General features: G+C 38.1%; 4 protein-coding genes and 2 non-coding genes across 6 annotated transcripts; 3 read left to right on the top strand and 3 right to left on the bottom strand.

The window, feature by feature from the left end:
- Positions 1–107: 107 nt before the first annotated feature.
- On the bottom strand, positions 108–1611 carry LOC145212541 (large ribosomal subunit protein uL15-like). Its single transcript, XM_080080701.1, has 5 exons — positions 1528–1611; positions 1274–1337; positions 1125–1200; positions 575–746; positions 108–258 (listed from the first exon to the last, which is right to left on the bottom strand). Exons 1-5 carry the CDS (start codon positions 1528–1530, stop codon positions 130–132), a joined length of 444 nt encoding a protein of 147 aa, XP_079936827.1. The 5' UTR covers positions 1531–1611; the 3' UTR covers positions 108–129.
- A 270-nt stretch (positions 1612–1881) lies between these two features.
- LOC145212539 (ubiquitin-conjugating enzyme E2 J2-like) lies at positions 1882–4098 on the top strand. Its single transcript, XM_080080700.1, has 2 exons — positions 1882–2113; positions 2858–4098. Exons 1-2 carry the CDS (start codon positions 1973–1975, stop codon positions 3425–3427), a joined length of 711 nt encoding a protein of 236 aa, XP_079936826.1. The 5' UTR covers positions 1882–1972; the 3' UTR covers positions 3428–4098.
- On the bottom strand, positions 3936–8477 carry LOC145212538 (testis-expressed protein 52-like). Its single transcript, XM_080080699.1, has 5 exons — positions 8111–8477; positions 7180–7516; positions 5195–5334; positions 4675–4819; positions 3936–4072 (listed from the first exon to the last, which is right to left on the bottom strand). Exons 1-5 carry the CDS (start codon positions 8275–8277, stop codon positions 3968–3970), a joined length of 894 nt encoding a protein of 297 aa, XP_079936825.1. The 5' UTR covers positions 8278–8477; the 3' UTR covers positions 3936–3967.
- A 2056-nt stretch (positions 8478–10533) lies between these two features.
- Trnas-gcu (transfer RNA serine (anticodon GCU)) lies at positions 10534–10615 on the top strand. The gene has a single exon. It is a non-coding gene; the product is annotated as a tRNA-Ser (tRNA).
- A 3-nt stretch (positions 10616–10618) lies between these two features.
- Positions 10619–10690, top strand: Trnaa-ugc (transfer RNA alanine (anticodon UGC)). The gene has a single exon. It is a non-coding gene; the product is annotated as a tRNA-Ala (tRNA).
- A 261-nt stretch (positions 10691–10951) lies between these two features.
- Positions 10952–13140, bottom strand: LOC145215103 (aldo-keto reductase family 1 member B7-like). The gene is made up of 2 exons (XM_080083757.1): positions 12466–13140; positions 10952–11625 (listed from the first exon to the last, which is right to left on the bottom strand). Exons 1-2 carry the CDS (start codon positions 12970–12972, stop codon positions 11173–11175), a joined length of 960 nt encoding a protein of 319 aa, XP_079939883.1. The 5' UTR covers positions 12973–13140; the 3' UTR covers positions 10952–11172.
- Positions 13141–14932: the final 1792 nt, after the last annotated feature.

Genomic DNA, 14932 nt, shown 5'->3' with positions numbered 1-14932 from the left:
TCTTACCCCAAACCCTTTTGTAAATGGTATTCTATCCCCAAATACCTCAACCTAATCTGGTGTCCTGTGTCCAACACACACTACCGAGCAACGCCCACACTACAAAGTGTTTTAGCATGTTTATTTGATTTAAGCAACCAGAACACAAGTTCCACCGACAGCTTTGATCTTTTCTTCTGCCCTTCTGCTGAAAAATCTCGCTTTTACGATAACTGGTTGTTTAGGGAGAAGGCCTTTGCCCAAAACTTTGTAGTAACCCTGCAAAATAAGGAGATATCGTAAAACAATTGTAACCAGTGGTGGGATTCAAATTTTTGTCAGCAGGTTCTATCACAAAAGTCATATTTTTCAGCCGGTTCTGTTACAAAAAGTCCATTGACAGTAACCAGTGGTAATTGTACTGTTCCTTGGGACATGTTATTTGTGATCACTGACAGTTACACAAAACATTTCATGTCCAGAGCTTAATGTCTGCCTATTTTGACGCTGTAAACTTGACCGAAACAAGTCAACAACAACACTTAGGCAAGCTTAATGCTTATAAGTAACTACAGCAAAATAAGTTGTGGCTTACAGCTTTTACAACGTCGATGACGGGGGCCACATCAGTCCGATCCTTGTAGTGTTCCCTGGTTTGGTCGCTTACAAGGTTCCACAATTTGTCCAGGTTAACAATCGGGCACGCATGGGGATTTCTCTTCAAGTGGAAATGACGCATTCCAACTTTGCCGAAGTAACCAGGATGGCTGAAAACATTTGAAGTGAGGTTAATATGTGCTTATATTATACACAGGTATTTGCAAAAGCTCCGTGCCATTTTGATTCACCCCACAACAATTTTGGAGAATACTTCGTTGAATGTGGAAGTCTTAAGTACAGACAAAAGCAAACTAAATTTCTGCGATGCCTGTGCCAAGATTTCTAATTATTTCTGCAGCTAACACACTGAAATGTTCACTGCACAAGAACAGTTCAGAACCTTTAGACTGCAACAGTTTAAAACATCCAACAAGCAACAACATTCCCTAACCAGCAACATGGAATTATAAGCAAAAATATGCACATTGCACAAGCAGAAAACGCTGTAACATTTCACTATATTTGCAACATGACGAACAACTTACTATTTGTCATAGTTGATCCTGTGGTGATGTTGTCCTCCAGCGTTTCCACGACCACCAGGATGCTTACGGTGTTTTCCTGAGAAAAATTACATAAAAAACGTCTCAAAATAAGATTTAAGTACAAATTTTCACCAACCAATATTACTCACCTACACGCCCATGTCCGTGACTGACGTGTCCACGCAACTTGCGCGTCTTCTTGAAACGAGCCACCTAAACAACCAGTGTACAGTTAACATGCCATATGAAATCAGATACAGAGTTTAAAGCCTTCTGGAACTTTTTTGCACATTTTTGCTTCACTACCGGAGCTTAGTGTTAGTCTGCCATGACTTTTGGAGATTTTAAAAAGATTTTAACTAGTTTTTGAAGAAGATTTGATCGGATTTTTCACTCAACTCACCATTTTGACTGGACTCGAAAAAGAAATATTTGGAGTTGCGTGACGCCACAGTAGCAAAATTCACAACGGTTCGGGAATTAAGGTCGAATATATTCAGCAAGCGAAATATGAATGTACGGTAATTACAATTTAGAAAAGGCAGGGGAATCAGAATATTTTTAAATACACGAAAACAAATATCTTTTGTTGTTGTTAAATACCAAAGACAAGGTTAAGCTTACTGGAAAGTGCTTTAATTGATTCCCTGTTTAAAAAAATACAGAATTTCGGTAAATCCCCGGATGGTGAAACAGGAACGAAATTTTGTCCTTGATTTTGTGAAGTACTAGTAAAAAGGAATTTACTAGAAAAAAGAAACTTGCTTGGCATATTTTTTTAACTCAACAAATACTTGTAACCATCCAAACTTTTTTGCCCAAACTTTCCAGTTTTAGGAATCAGCGTAATGTCAAGAAAAGTTGTGCATAAAGTTCCATTAACGGCAACACAAAGATTAAAACAGGATTATATTCGATTGAAACGGGACCCGGTTCCATATGTGACAGCAGAACCTCTCCCCTCTAACATATTGGAATGGCATTATGTGGTGAGTGGCAACTGTACAAAATTATTTCTTGATAAAATTTCTAAAGTAATTTATAAATTGCAGTTTTGGTTTCAGAAAACTTATATTCTATAGAACAGAAAATCTATTAGATATATCTAATAGACAGTTACCACCTAAGCTTTTAAGTGTTATAGAATATTGTAACTAGATATAATAGCATTAAACAAATAAGTTGCATAAAAACAATGAGGTATTGCGTGCATTTTGAGAGTTTTTGTTTGTACTAATCTAAGTCTTAACATATATTGTGTATTTTTAACTAAATACACAGAAGGATTGATTTAACCATGTAAACATGATAAATTTATGATGATTCTACACTGGCCAATGATACTTGATCCAACCATGATTGTCTCATTAATTTGGAACTAGAAGATGAAATCATCATTTGATGTCTGCCTAATGTATTGCTTGTCTTGAATATTGTATTGGTGTTTGCAATTTTACAGTCGTACTTGTGCCAAAGTCTTTGTTCTTGGCTTTCTGCTTGAAATGTTTTTTGTACAATAAATTTGGAATATTGATGTTTATTTCAACCACAACTGTTTTCCAGTATATACACTATCGATTTTATTGTGTTTGTTTTGTTGCTGTTTACAGGTTCATGTCAGGATTTGGCTTCAAAATACAAACCTGTGCAGAAGCTAATTGTACTTTTTCAGAAAACTGATCTGCAATATATTACTAAATTTTGATTTTTTGACATTTTACTACTTTTTGTAGGTCAGAGGACCAGAGGACACCCCATATTTTGGTGGTTACTATCACGGTAAGTTAGTTTTCCCCCGAGAATTTCCATTCCGACCCCCGGCAATTTACATGATCACCCCAAATGGAAGGTTCAAGTGCAATCAGAGATTATGTTTGTCGATAAGTGACTTCCATCCGGACACATGGAATCCTGCATGGTCGGTGACGACTATCTTAACTGGTCTGTTGAGTTTTATGGTGGAGGAAACACCCACACTGGGGTCGGTTGAATCCTCGGTTTTGACAAAACAGAACCTGGCAAGTTGTAGCCACACTTTCAACTTAAAGAACGACACTTTCTGTGAACTATTTCCTGAAATTGTAAAAGAAATGAAAGAAAAATTATCTGAAACTTTAAGAGGGCAAGCTTCTCTTCAGGAAGCGGTGAAGTCAAAAACTGATGCAATTGCCCCAGAAAATGCCCAACAAGCCCCACAATTGGCAAACCCCGAAGCAAATAGAGGACTGAGCAACGTGTTTATACTTATAGCAGTTGCTGCATTCGGATTGGTTGTAAACAATATATTAAAATCACAGAACTGAATTTGAAAAGTGATTTTAATTTTAGCACTTAGTAAATATGCTTTCTTTAAGGCAGTTATTTATGTCTTGTGATATTTTCCAAGTAGAAAGAAATCGAGGCAATATTACTGTAGAATATTGTTGGGTAAAAGTGGTGTTGTAAATTGTAATGTGTTATTTTTTTGGAAGAACTTTTTCATCAGTGTATAACCGCTATCCAATATATAACAAAAGATTAGTTAAATCCTCTAGATTCATTTTTTGTGCAGTAGTTTCTTTCATAAAATGTTATTCATAGTAAAAATGACTAAAATAGTATACAAGACGTTTATTGTATTTCGTCTAGTATCCCTATATTGTTTAGGTGGTATGTTTATCTGGTGAATGACACAGTTTGACTAATTTGCTTGATTCCTTGAATGACTATTCAACTTATGTAAAATTTGTAAATAAATATTTATATTTCATGTCCTAACCACGCTTGTTTTTTGTGTGGTGACTCTGTTTCAACATTCCACACACACACACATATAATTGCAGTGATGTAAAATATATTTGTGTTCAATATGAGGCAAGTAGTTCCTGTTGAAGAGCTTGTTTTCTGATTCCGCGTATTCTTGTGTTTTCTTTCCTCCACCGTTCTTTTTCCTTCTGTGCTTCAACAACCTGAAAAAAAAATCCATCATACAATATTGCAACTGCTGTATCTATTAACAGGGGGTTGACTGAAACCAGTGGTGGAATTCAGCTGGTTTGTACTGGTTCTAGAACCGTCTCACGAAATTTCATGAGATCAGCGAACCGGTTAGCATTACTGGTTACTGTCAATGGACTTTTTGCAACAGAACCGGCTGAAAAATATGACTTTCGTGATAGAACCGGCTGACAAAAAAATTGAATCCCACCGCTGGCTGAAATCATTACCATGGACTTGTTTTGTTTTTTGCAAAGGGTTCTGTGGGGAATATGGCAGAAATAAAAAATCTGTTGCCACCAAAACTTTTCAAATGTATATGTTTCTTTTTTTACATTTAAATGTGAAAAAAATTATTACCATGAACTTTTTTACATTGGGTTTTGTGGGTTTCTGGCAAAGCTTTTACCCCCAAAACTTCCTGAATATTTTTTTAATTTCTTATTGTTTTTTATTTACATTTTAATGTTGAAACCCCAGTTTGGTGTATCCAAAATCGAATTCAATTCTCCCTGACTTGTTGGACTCCTAAACGACTTCCAAAAACCACGGTATTATTAGGTCACAATCTCACCCTGTCGTATTCGGGATTATTCATCTTATACGAGAACTTCCACAATAGGCCTTTGTGACGTAGACTGGTGTTTCGCGATGCCAGTGACGCGGTATCGGAATGTTGATCACGTGACGCGTCCATGCGCTGGGGAGGGTTCTCGTACCTGTGTATGACGTCACAATGATAAATCGAGGTCACGGTGATTTCAAGTAGTTACGCTACATGTGACATTTTTAACTACGTCAGTCGTGTTTTTGAGGTGAGCACCTTCTTTGATAGTAGAACGCCATAAATTAAGCGTTATGGACACAAGCGTTCTGTGTGACCGAGGTTGCTGGTTCGATTCCCAACAAGATCGGCTCGGTTTTGTGTTGCTTTTATTTCTGGAATTATGACGAAACCATTTTTCGCTGTGTGAAGTCACAATGCTATCTGTGACGTGATTTTCAACGTATATTTCTTCTACAGTCATAAAAAAAACATCGGCCAGATTTGAAAAAAACTTATTCCACCTTCACTGGGATTCGAACCCACGAACCTGTTGTCAAGTGACATCGGTTGGTGTCGGATTCTTCCCTGAGCTTTTAATCTTCTAAACGCAAGAGGTGGAAGGATCCTCCCTTTGTCATCTGTAGGAGGAACTCTCGCATCCGACATCATCTTCATCCTCCGCATCTCCTGAATCAACAAAGATCAGTTTTTATTTATTTGCACAAATATCACATTTCTCAGAACAACCATACAACATAGGCCTATTGGTTCTATAGCAGATGGCAATGTTGACACAATAGCCCTAAAACAATCACCAAGGCGGAAATAGCTGCGCAACGTGAAAACATTATGGAGGGGTGACAGTAAAACGCTGAATGGGCGGGACGTCGCGGAAACCGTTAAATATCGGGTAAATTGCTGACGGTTAGTGCTTTTAGGGTTGGGTTGAGGTTTTATAAAAGTATGTGAATCAAAAAATGTCCCTGCCTAAAACTTATTCAGCTGTTTCCTGACATTCAGCAAAAATGCTTGGGCGGGAAGTCTCCCTCAGCCGCTGAATGTTTCGCTCGGTCGCGGAAGGTATCCGGGGGAATTATTTTTAATGATTTTCTATTATAAAACCTTATCCCTCTATTTATTTTCTATTTATAAAACCTAACCTTAATAGCACTAACCGTCAGCAATTTAACCCGATATTCAGCGGTTTTCACGACGTCCCGCCATCTCCCGCCCATTCAGCGTTTTAGTGTCACCCTTATGGAGTGCAAAACAGTGAAGGGCACAATTGGTGGATAATGATTATACGCGCTGCAGCTGCACCCTATTATGAATCATTATTTGGTGGACGCTCATAAGAAATGAAGTTTGACTGATTATGGGTAAACAGTAACACGACTGGGGGAGACGATATTGGGACCAGTCGAGGTGAAGGTGGCTCTAAAAGTAAAATTAGGCCGAAAATAGCTGCGTAACATTGTGGAGCGCAAAAGAGTGAAGGGCATAATTGGTGGACTAAACGTACTTTAGCTACACTGTGTTATGGAGCGTTTGTCACCCGAGAGTGAGTTTGACGCAATGTGGCAATAACTTGACTGGGTGGAAATGTTCTAGGAATTACTGTAACAAACGTAGTTAGTTGAAACCTTCGGATTAAGTTGTGTTCACTATGAACAAGTTCTATATGTTTTGAAAGTTCAAAGCAGCAGTGCCTATTGTTTCCAAGTTCATTGTTGTTCATCATTTCATTGTTAGGTTTTCATTTTTTATTGTAGTTTTTGTGGTATTGTCGTAGACAATGTACATCCAAAAACAAATGGCGCCCCGATTTATATTTCTTCTATTTTTTATCTAAGGTGGCATTTGTTTTTCGATCAGTTACGTTTTGATCTCACCATGCTTGTGTTTCAGACGTACTTGTCAACTTGATTGAATAAAAGCAAGTACATAAGAGAGAATTTTCACAGACGTATTAAGTCCCACGTATGTCTTGTTATGGTTGTCGACATTTTTTACACGAGATGCAACAATAATTGACCTTGTGTACGTCACAAGTAACCCATTGTTTAGTCATTGCTTTGTTGACGTGCCTAGTTTTTTACATACTCTGCAAACACTCGGGCTATTTTAACCGGAAATGTATATCAAACCGAAGCTAACTCGGCAAACAATGTTGATTTTTTTCTAACCAATCTGTTTAGGAAATGAACAAAAAAATCGTCCTTAAATAATTGTTATTCACTGATGATGACAACAGCGATTTTGTAACTGCATTATTTTTTGTAGTCACTATTTTTTTAAAAAAGATCACAATTGCTATCAAGCTATGTTTTATGTCATAGTCTAATGTTCCGAAAATCGTCATTCAAATTTGTTATGTTATGTTTTCCAATAGCTGTATTATGACGTCATATGCAAATAATGACGTCATTGCACATGTGAAAACGTCACATAAAAATTTGTAATAAAAAATCTTAAGAAGTTAAAATTAAGCCGATTAAAGAAATTTTATCACAAACACAATAACGTAACCACCTCGAGTTCCTTCTCCGACCACGTGATCTTCTTCTGCTTACGTAATGGGTCGCGGAATATGTCGCCGTACTTAATGAAGCGTGCATAGGTGAAATTGCCCATGCGAGACGGGGGAGGGATATTGAGGGGGTACATCGAGGCGAGGGTGGCAGATGTACCCCTACTCCCCGGGCTGTAATGTGACCCTTCCCTACTGCTGAAGTTTCGCCACACGTTGGCGTTGTAGCAGGGGTCAGGGTTAGGAGGGTACAGGGGTTCAAGGTTGCCAGCGTCAACCCAAGTCTGGTACGACTCCAGGGGGTAAATGATCGTGGACTCGTTTCGAAATGTTCGTAACCTGAAAATACATGTTCTATTTGAATAAGGTTAATAAATTGTGCGTTGTGATTACATTTGTGGTTTGACTCGATAGAACTTTGATAACGAAGGGTTGGGGGTTTTACTTTTGCTCAAACTTTTGCTGAATTCTTAACTTGCTATATTAAAACCAAAACTTTATTTATAAAAAAAGAGTTATTTATAAGTTTCTCAACAAGGTTCGAAAATCGACAACGGACTCATTAGAAGCAAAATACATTACTGTTAAAATCCAACAAGGAATGAAATAAATACAAAAACAGTATTTTCCTTCTGTTTTGTTTCCCGTATATGGTCATGTTTGGTGGTTTGAATGGTAAGCATTTAAACTCGAAAGGTTGAGGGTTCAAATCTTGGTCTAACCGTAGCTAAATTCCTAATGTTATTTTACTAAAATTAAATCTAAAACTTTAAAACGATGTAAGTTTCTTAATAACGCCCATTGAAAGCAAATTGCATTCCGGAGTAAAAACGTAATAAAAAATGAAAGAAATCACACGAACAGTGATGGCGTATTATCCTTCTGTTTTGTTTTCTTTATGGGGTTGAATGCTAAAGCTAAACATTTCCTTACTTGTGGTTCAAACAAATCTTCGTATCCGTGGTTGGACTTTTCGCTGTAGCGAGTCGAGTTTCGGGTCTGGGTGAAAACGCTGTCAGGTGTGGATCGTTGTGAGGATAAAGTTCTTCTCTCTCCACCATCGGACTGCGGTGCTCCGGACTAGTGGAAGGTGGAGACATTTCTTTGCGCGGGAGAAAAATGCACAGCAACTACAGAAACATTTCTATGAAATCTGTGGGGACAATATTAGTGGTGTTGTTTTGGGTTGACATCCGACTTCATTTTACTTTACACAAGTGCAGGGGTCGGCAACCTTTTAGTGGTTCGTGCCAGCAGAAATCAATAATAAAGCAGAGTGTTTTGTGCATGTAAGGCTGAATTTAAAGACAATGAAATGATAAAAACTATAAACAAGCAGTGTGACAAGTTAAATTGTTACTTTACTATAAACACGCAATTCGGTTGGCGTGCCATGAAAAACCACCTAGCGTGCCAGGGGTTTGCCGACCCCTGCACTACTGGTTATCAAACTTTGCAACACAACAAGGCAATTTTTTCTTTTCATGACACATTTTGCAGAGACTAGGCTACATAACAAAATTATGGGAATAAAGTTAATTTGCGTCTTTATTTGATGAGTCAGATTTTATGTCAAACAACAACATATGATCGCTACTATTTACGGGAAAGATCCTGTAACAAACATTTAATGTCAAGAACAAATGAGTCTTAAAAATGTTGTCATTTATATTTGTTTGGGAATAATATACATTTATACTTGCACTTCTCACAAATATGCTTTTGCACTTCTGACTTTTTTAAGTCTAATCTCGGAGTGAATAACGTTAAACGAGATACAACAAGGCGTAACCCAATTAAACTGCTTGTTGTCTTTGTTGGAACGAAATTAAAAGTAAAAACGTCGTTGAGCTGTCAATCAAAATCTTACTCTCAATAAGATATAATTTTCACAACAGTTTGTTGATTTCTTGCAACGTTATAAGAACAAAACGATGCACATTTAACATTCTGCGTCCTTTTCATGTTATTTCCAGTAAATATTTGATATTTCTAACAACTATTCTGTCTGAGAAAACGCTGCAAGTTATTCGTATATTCTCCCAAACCTTGAACAGCCCAACAGTTACATCAACAAACCTTCAAAGCTGGAAAAACCCGGTCACCCTGAAATTGCTCATGCAATATTTAGTTCGAGTTTTGTCGTTTGCAAAAGGTGGTTAAGGTATGCGAAACGGCTGGTCCAGTAAAATATTTATTAGCAGTATATAAAAAGTAGGATGTTACTGTACGTGGTGTTGCTGAGAGTCTAAACACAAACCTATATTGGCTATGTCACAAATCTCACTGCTGAATTCTTTAAGGTTCTTAACACTTTCCTGATAATCTCTTTAGTATTTTGTCTCACATATAAAGTAACAATTTGCTGTTTGCTCAGCCTGGTTGTTTTTGTTGCACATTTGGTCGGAAGTTGGCTGCTATATTTGACAAATACCTTCATCTTTTCGGAACCAAAATTATTTTACTTTCATCGCTGGTTAAAACCAACACTTTCATTTCATTACTCAGTAAAACTTATCTGGAGCCTCGTAAAATTTCAAGCCATGCAAATAACCTTAGTTAAAATACACATCATCAGTTTATGACGCACAATCTGTCTAGAGAAGCTTACGCTTGAATAAAGAATTAAACTTTTAAAAAGGAGACACTTGTACTTCGAAAATTTATTGATTATTTTGCGACAATCCACAAATTTTCGATTGTACACTAGTAGCTTTATTATGAGCTCACAATAGCTACAGTAACTCTCAACCAATAGTTGCTAAGCTTTTTCGCGCCTGACGCTTGTGGCTTGCGCGAGTTGTTTGATGAGTGAAACACAATCGAATCGACAACAATGGATTCGAACACCGCCGTTCCATTATTGTTTCCAAAGTAAACAATGAGAGCCAGAGTATCGTGCTTGTTACGTCATAAGTGGGCACTTTGACTTGGAATGGTTGTGGAACGTTTTACTTTCGTCACAATGGTTGATTATTTGCAGTTTATCGTTGCTTTGTTTTTGGTTTCTTATTTGAAATGCTCAAACCGACAATTTTTTGTTGCTTTATTATTTTGTTAAACATTTTCGCTAAATAACTTTAATTTTGCTTGCAGAGAAGCTGCCTAAAAGTTTTAAAAGTTTGCTGTTTTTTAATTCATGATTTAAAACTAGTTTAAAGAATTTTTCGCCTGTACATTGCATTGATCACACAATGTAGTGCATGTAGTGACAACTAAATAAAATATAGAAATAAATAAATAAAAATGAACATTATATAGCTGCAATGCAAGACACGATGGGTTTATTTATTCAATTTAAACAAACCAGTTGCGGATTTCGAAGTACAACAATAAATTCGTTGAAACATTCGCCAGACGAGGTGGCCGAGTGGTTAAGGCGATGGACTGCTAATCCATTGTGCTCTGCACGCGTGGGTTCGAATCCCATCCTCGTCGCTTGGGGATGTAGCTCAGTGGTAGAGCGCACGCTTTGCATGTGTGAGTCCCCGGGTTCAATCCCCGGCATCTCCAAATCTTTTTTCATATTTTTCTTTTTGGTATCTTTCGTTTTTGTGTCGTCAAAGAAACAATAAAAGAGATTTCACATTAAACAAAAAAATGCACAAACAACAATAAAAACAATTTGTGGAATTGAATTTTTCGATTTTTTTATCGTGATGATATGGTTCTTTCAAAGAACTTGCCAAGAAAGCATCAATTGTATGAACTCACTTTTCTTTGCATAATAATATTTCATATAAAAACTATCCTTGCCATAGTTAAACATAAATGTCGCAGTTAAATAGTAATATTGGCGACACAACATAATATAGGTCACGTAAATACAGAAAACGTATAGAGAAACATTACGCTTGATAATTACTTAACTCGAAAAAGAAGCTTTCGCCTATACACAACATTTGCCGACTGCTCTATGGATATATCCAAAACATAAATGCCAACACTCAATATTATTGACACAACACAAACTATTGTGACTGTATTGTGTTTGGCTATTCTGAATAATTTTCCCGGAACGGATGAAACTTATGTTTAATGTCCATCATTGATTCGCACAAGCGCTGCCCCCTTTCCAGTTTAAATATCTCGCCCATCTCCGCATCACTCAGTGTGAAGTTAAACACGTCCATGTTCTCAGCGATGCGTGACGGGCGGACACTTTTAGGCGTTACAGCGATTTCGCGCTGGATATTGAACCTCAGCGCCACTTGTGCGGGGGACTTCCCATATTTTGCCGCCAGTTTTACCAGGAGGGGGTCAGTTAGGAGGAGAGGGCCCCCGTTTTTGACGCCAGGCCGGTCCGCGGAACCCAGAGGGCAGTACCCGGTGACCACAATGCCTTTCGACTGACACAAATTGACAAGTTCACACTGGTTGAAGTAGGGGTGACTCTCAATTTGAATCACGCTCGGAATTTCGGAAGATTCACGTAAAAGTCGTTTCACCTGAAAATAATAAAACTCGGGTGACAAATTCTCTCTAGGTTTTTTCGGTTTTCGGTAAATTGGAAAAAATCCGATTTTGATTGAGTCCAACTTTTAAATCAGTTCACATCAGACACGAAAACACAACAAACTTTTTCGTTCCCCCAAATCAACGATTTCATGCACCTATTATTAACAAACAAACAATAAATGTTTCTTTTCAAGGGTTTCGAGTCCAGGATGCTCCCTGAGACGGATCCCGATCGTTTTTGTTTAAGTCAGGCGCAACCGAGCATTCGGCCAAGTCCCTGCCCCATGTTTATAACTAGGTTTGCCATACCGTCCTTATTTTTAAGATTTGTCCTTATTTTGAAGGGCTTTGTCTTAGAAAAGTTCATTGTCCTTATTTCTAAGAAATGTCCTTATTTTTGACTTGAGTCCTTCTTTTGTCTTATTTTCAACAATTACAAGTCGAATCCCTGCTACAAGTAGAAGTAAACCTAGACCTGAGCTGTCGTGAGATGCACAAAAATTTTTATACAAACAAGAAGTTTTTGGAACAGATGGTTTCTGGCCAAAAAATACGGCATTGGATATGTCATGTCTCGTATAAACGCAAAGATTTGTTCAAAAACGTTTGTTTAGTTTCGTATGAAAATTTTATTTTTCGTTTGTCCTTAGTTATAGTTTCAAGTCGATTTTTTATAAGCAACAATTACATCTAGCGTTCACCAAAACAACGCATTTTATCCAACAACCAGCCTGAAGCCTGCATAGGGCGTCGAAACGTTGACAAAAATACAATTGCCAGAAGAGCTCTATAAGATATTATGCCTGGCAGCAATAGTTTATATAACCAACCTGAAAATCATTAAAATTGCTGATCCCGAGCGCCCTCGTTCGGCCGGACCGGAGAAACTTTTGCATCGCTTGCCACGTGACCACGTAATCGGCGGTCTCATCCAGTTTAGGGTCGAGGAAATGTTTGTGGACTTCCAATCCACAGTAGGCGCTCGCTTCCGGCCAGTGGAACAAATATAAGTCGAAATAATCGAGTTTGAGACGACGTAGCGATTCGTCGAAGCACTCTTGCATGTGTTCGGGACGATTAAAAGTTCGCCATAGTTTACTTGTGACGAACAATTCGCTTCGCGTCACTGTTTCGTCGTCGATCTTCGATTTTATCGCGTCGCCGATCTCAGCTTCGTTACCGTACACAAACGCACAGTCGATGTGCCGATATCCAAGGTCGATCGCTGAACGGACGGCTTCATACAGCTCATTGGATTTAGCTTTGGACGTTCCGAGCCCCAACATGGACATCTCCACCCCAGGTTGAATTTCAACAGACGGAATTTCTATTTTCATGATGACTTGTTTAAAAGAAAACCTGCACGATAGTTTAGTTAGAGCAGTGGTTCCCAACCTTTTTGACCTTGCGGCACCCTATAAGAGAGATAAATAGTTTGCGGCACCCTGGCAAAGCTGGATCATTTTTTTGAGGTTTCTGTATTGCAAATAACTGTATGAAATAACACAGAATGAGTTGTACAGTATAGCGCGCGTAAATAAATGTTTTTATTCAACAGTCAGTGTCAAATTTGGGTTTGGCTTCTTGTACAAAGTCCCTTAATATGTGGGGGCACATTCCATAAAGTCACCCGCATTTCTTCCTTGACTACTGTATAAGTAATCGTTCTCGTTTTTTAGTTTTTATATTCGTTATTACGGAAAATCCACTCACACATAGGTATGACGTGGATCACTGCAAATAAAGCGCAATTCCCAGCCTTTTCTCGATTAGCTATGTATCGTGTCTCAATGCAAAAGTTTACAACAATGCTATTATGATGAACAAGCGAAACACTTTCTAGTGTTAAATGAAACTTCAAATGCAAAACAAATCATGGAATCTGGCAATATGATGCGTTTCAAACTTTTTTATGGAAAGAACAGGAACGAATACCGTGGATTATCTACTTACCGCTAGCGTCTCCCCTACTAAGCGACTCCCTGGAAACGAGCCGGAAATAACCGCGAGACGCGAAACTTAATACGCAGTGAAACTCGGTTAGAAATAAATAAATTCCGCACTTAACGGGTTGACGTTAAAATAAAATATGGGCCGCAGTATTGCAATATTAATATCTCGCGGCACCCTCGAGCATTGCAATTGGCACCCCAGGGTGCCGCGGCACCCCGGTTGGGAACCACTGAGTTAGAGTTTACAAAATTAGGTTTGTCGAAATCATTTTTTGTCAAAAGGAACTTAAATTCGGAACACTATACACGGATCTGTTCATAAGTTTAATGATGAAAATAACGGCCCAAATAGACGTAAAAAGCGACATGCTTTATTGTTCAAACGTTTCGGCAAATGCTCATGCCATCATCAGTGATATGAAGGCCACATCAATTGCACCCATGGGTCGCTTTTTACGTCTATTTGGGCCGTTATTTTCACCATTGAACTTAAATTCATAACTGGAATCAATTCTGAAGCGTTTATGCAGACCAGCGATCACGACACACTCATATAGAAATCATAGTATGCCAGGCCCATTGAAGGCGTTATACCGAATCAAGCCGGCCACCAAGCTATTGATGTTTACTTTTCAAACGGATTTTTTCCATATTTCTGTTAGACGCAAATGTAACTTTTAAAAATAGTTTTTGAAATTCTTTACATTTCCACAATCTTAATTCCTCTTTTCGACGAAAGTTGCTGTGAGCAAACTCGACCACGCACAAAATCACCTGAGTACTGCAAATTCTTACATATGGGTACACGCGCACAGTTGTTATAACTGCCGGCTTTATAACAGGTTCTTATTTCAATAACGACCGCCAGTGTGTCCACAAAAATCGTATACTAGGTAGATCAATTAGCGTCTACTAACGTAAATGTTGGTGTATTTTTTGTGTAGAACCACTAACACTATCTCACGGCAGACCCACATTTAGGTTAGTCAGTAAGTTTGGCATTAGAAACTAAGTTTTATTGCTAGTTTTATTAAATTTTAAATGCTAATACCTTACCCGTCCCTAATAGCCTCAACCGTGAGTATTTTTAGACACATAACGTTATAAATGAAAAAGTGCTCTTTGCGCCACCTATGAGGTAAGGTGATATTGGATTTTCTATTTTTCTCCGGCTTTCAACAAATTTGCCGAAACTCTGTGAATCGCCCTTTAACTGGGTCAGTTGAAACGCGGCGAAGCGTGGTAACGAAGAAGTGAAATGTCCAGACACGAGAGACTTGTCAGTCGGTTCTGTCACAAAAGTCATAGTTTTCAGCCGGTTCATTGACAGTAACCAGTAATGCTA

This window comes from Phallusia mammillata, chromosome 2 (genome assembly GCF_965637545.1).
Source record: "Phallusia mammillata chromosome 2, kaPhaMamm4.hap1.1, whole genome shotgun sequence".
Taxonomy (NCBI): Eukaryota; Metazoa; Chordata; class Ascidiacea; order Phlebobranchia; family Ascidiidae; genus Phallusia; species Phallusia mammillata.
The sequence above is the reverse complement of the archived record's forward strand: the minus strand, read 5'-3'. Positions and strand labels throughout refer to the sequence as shown.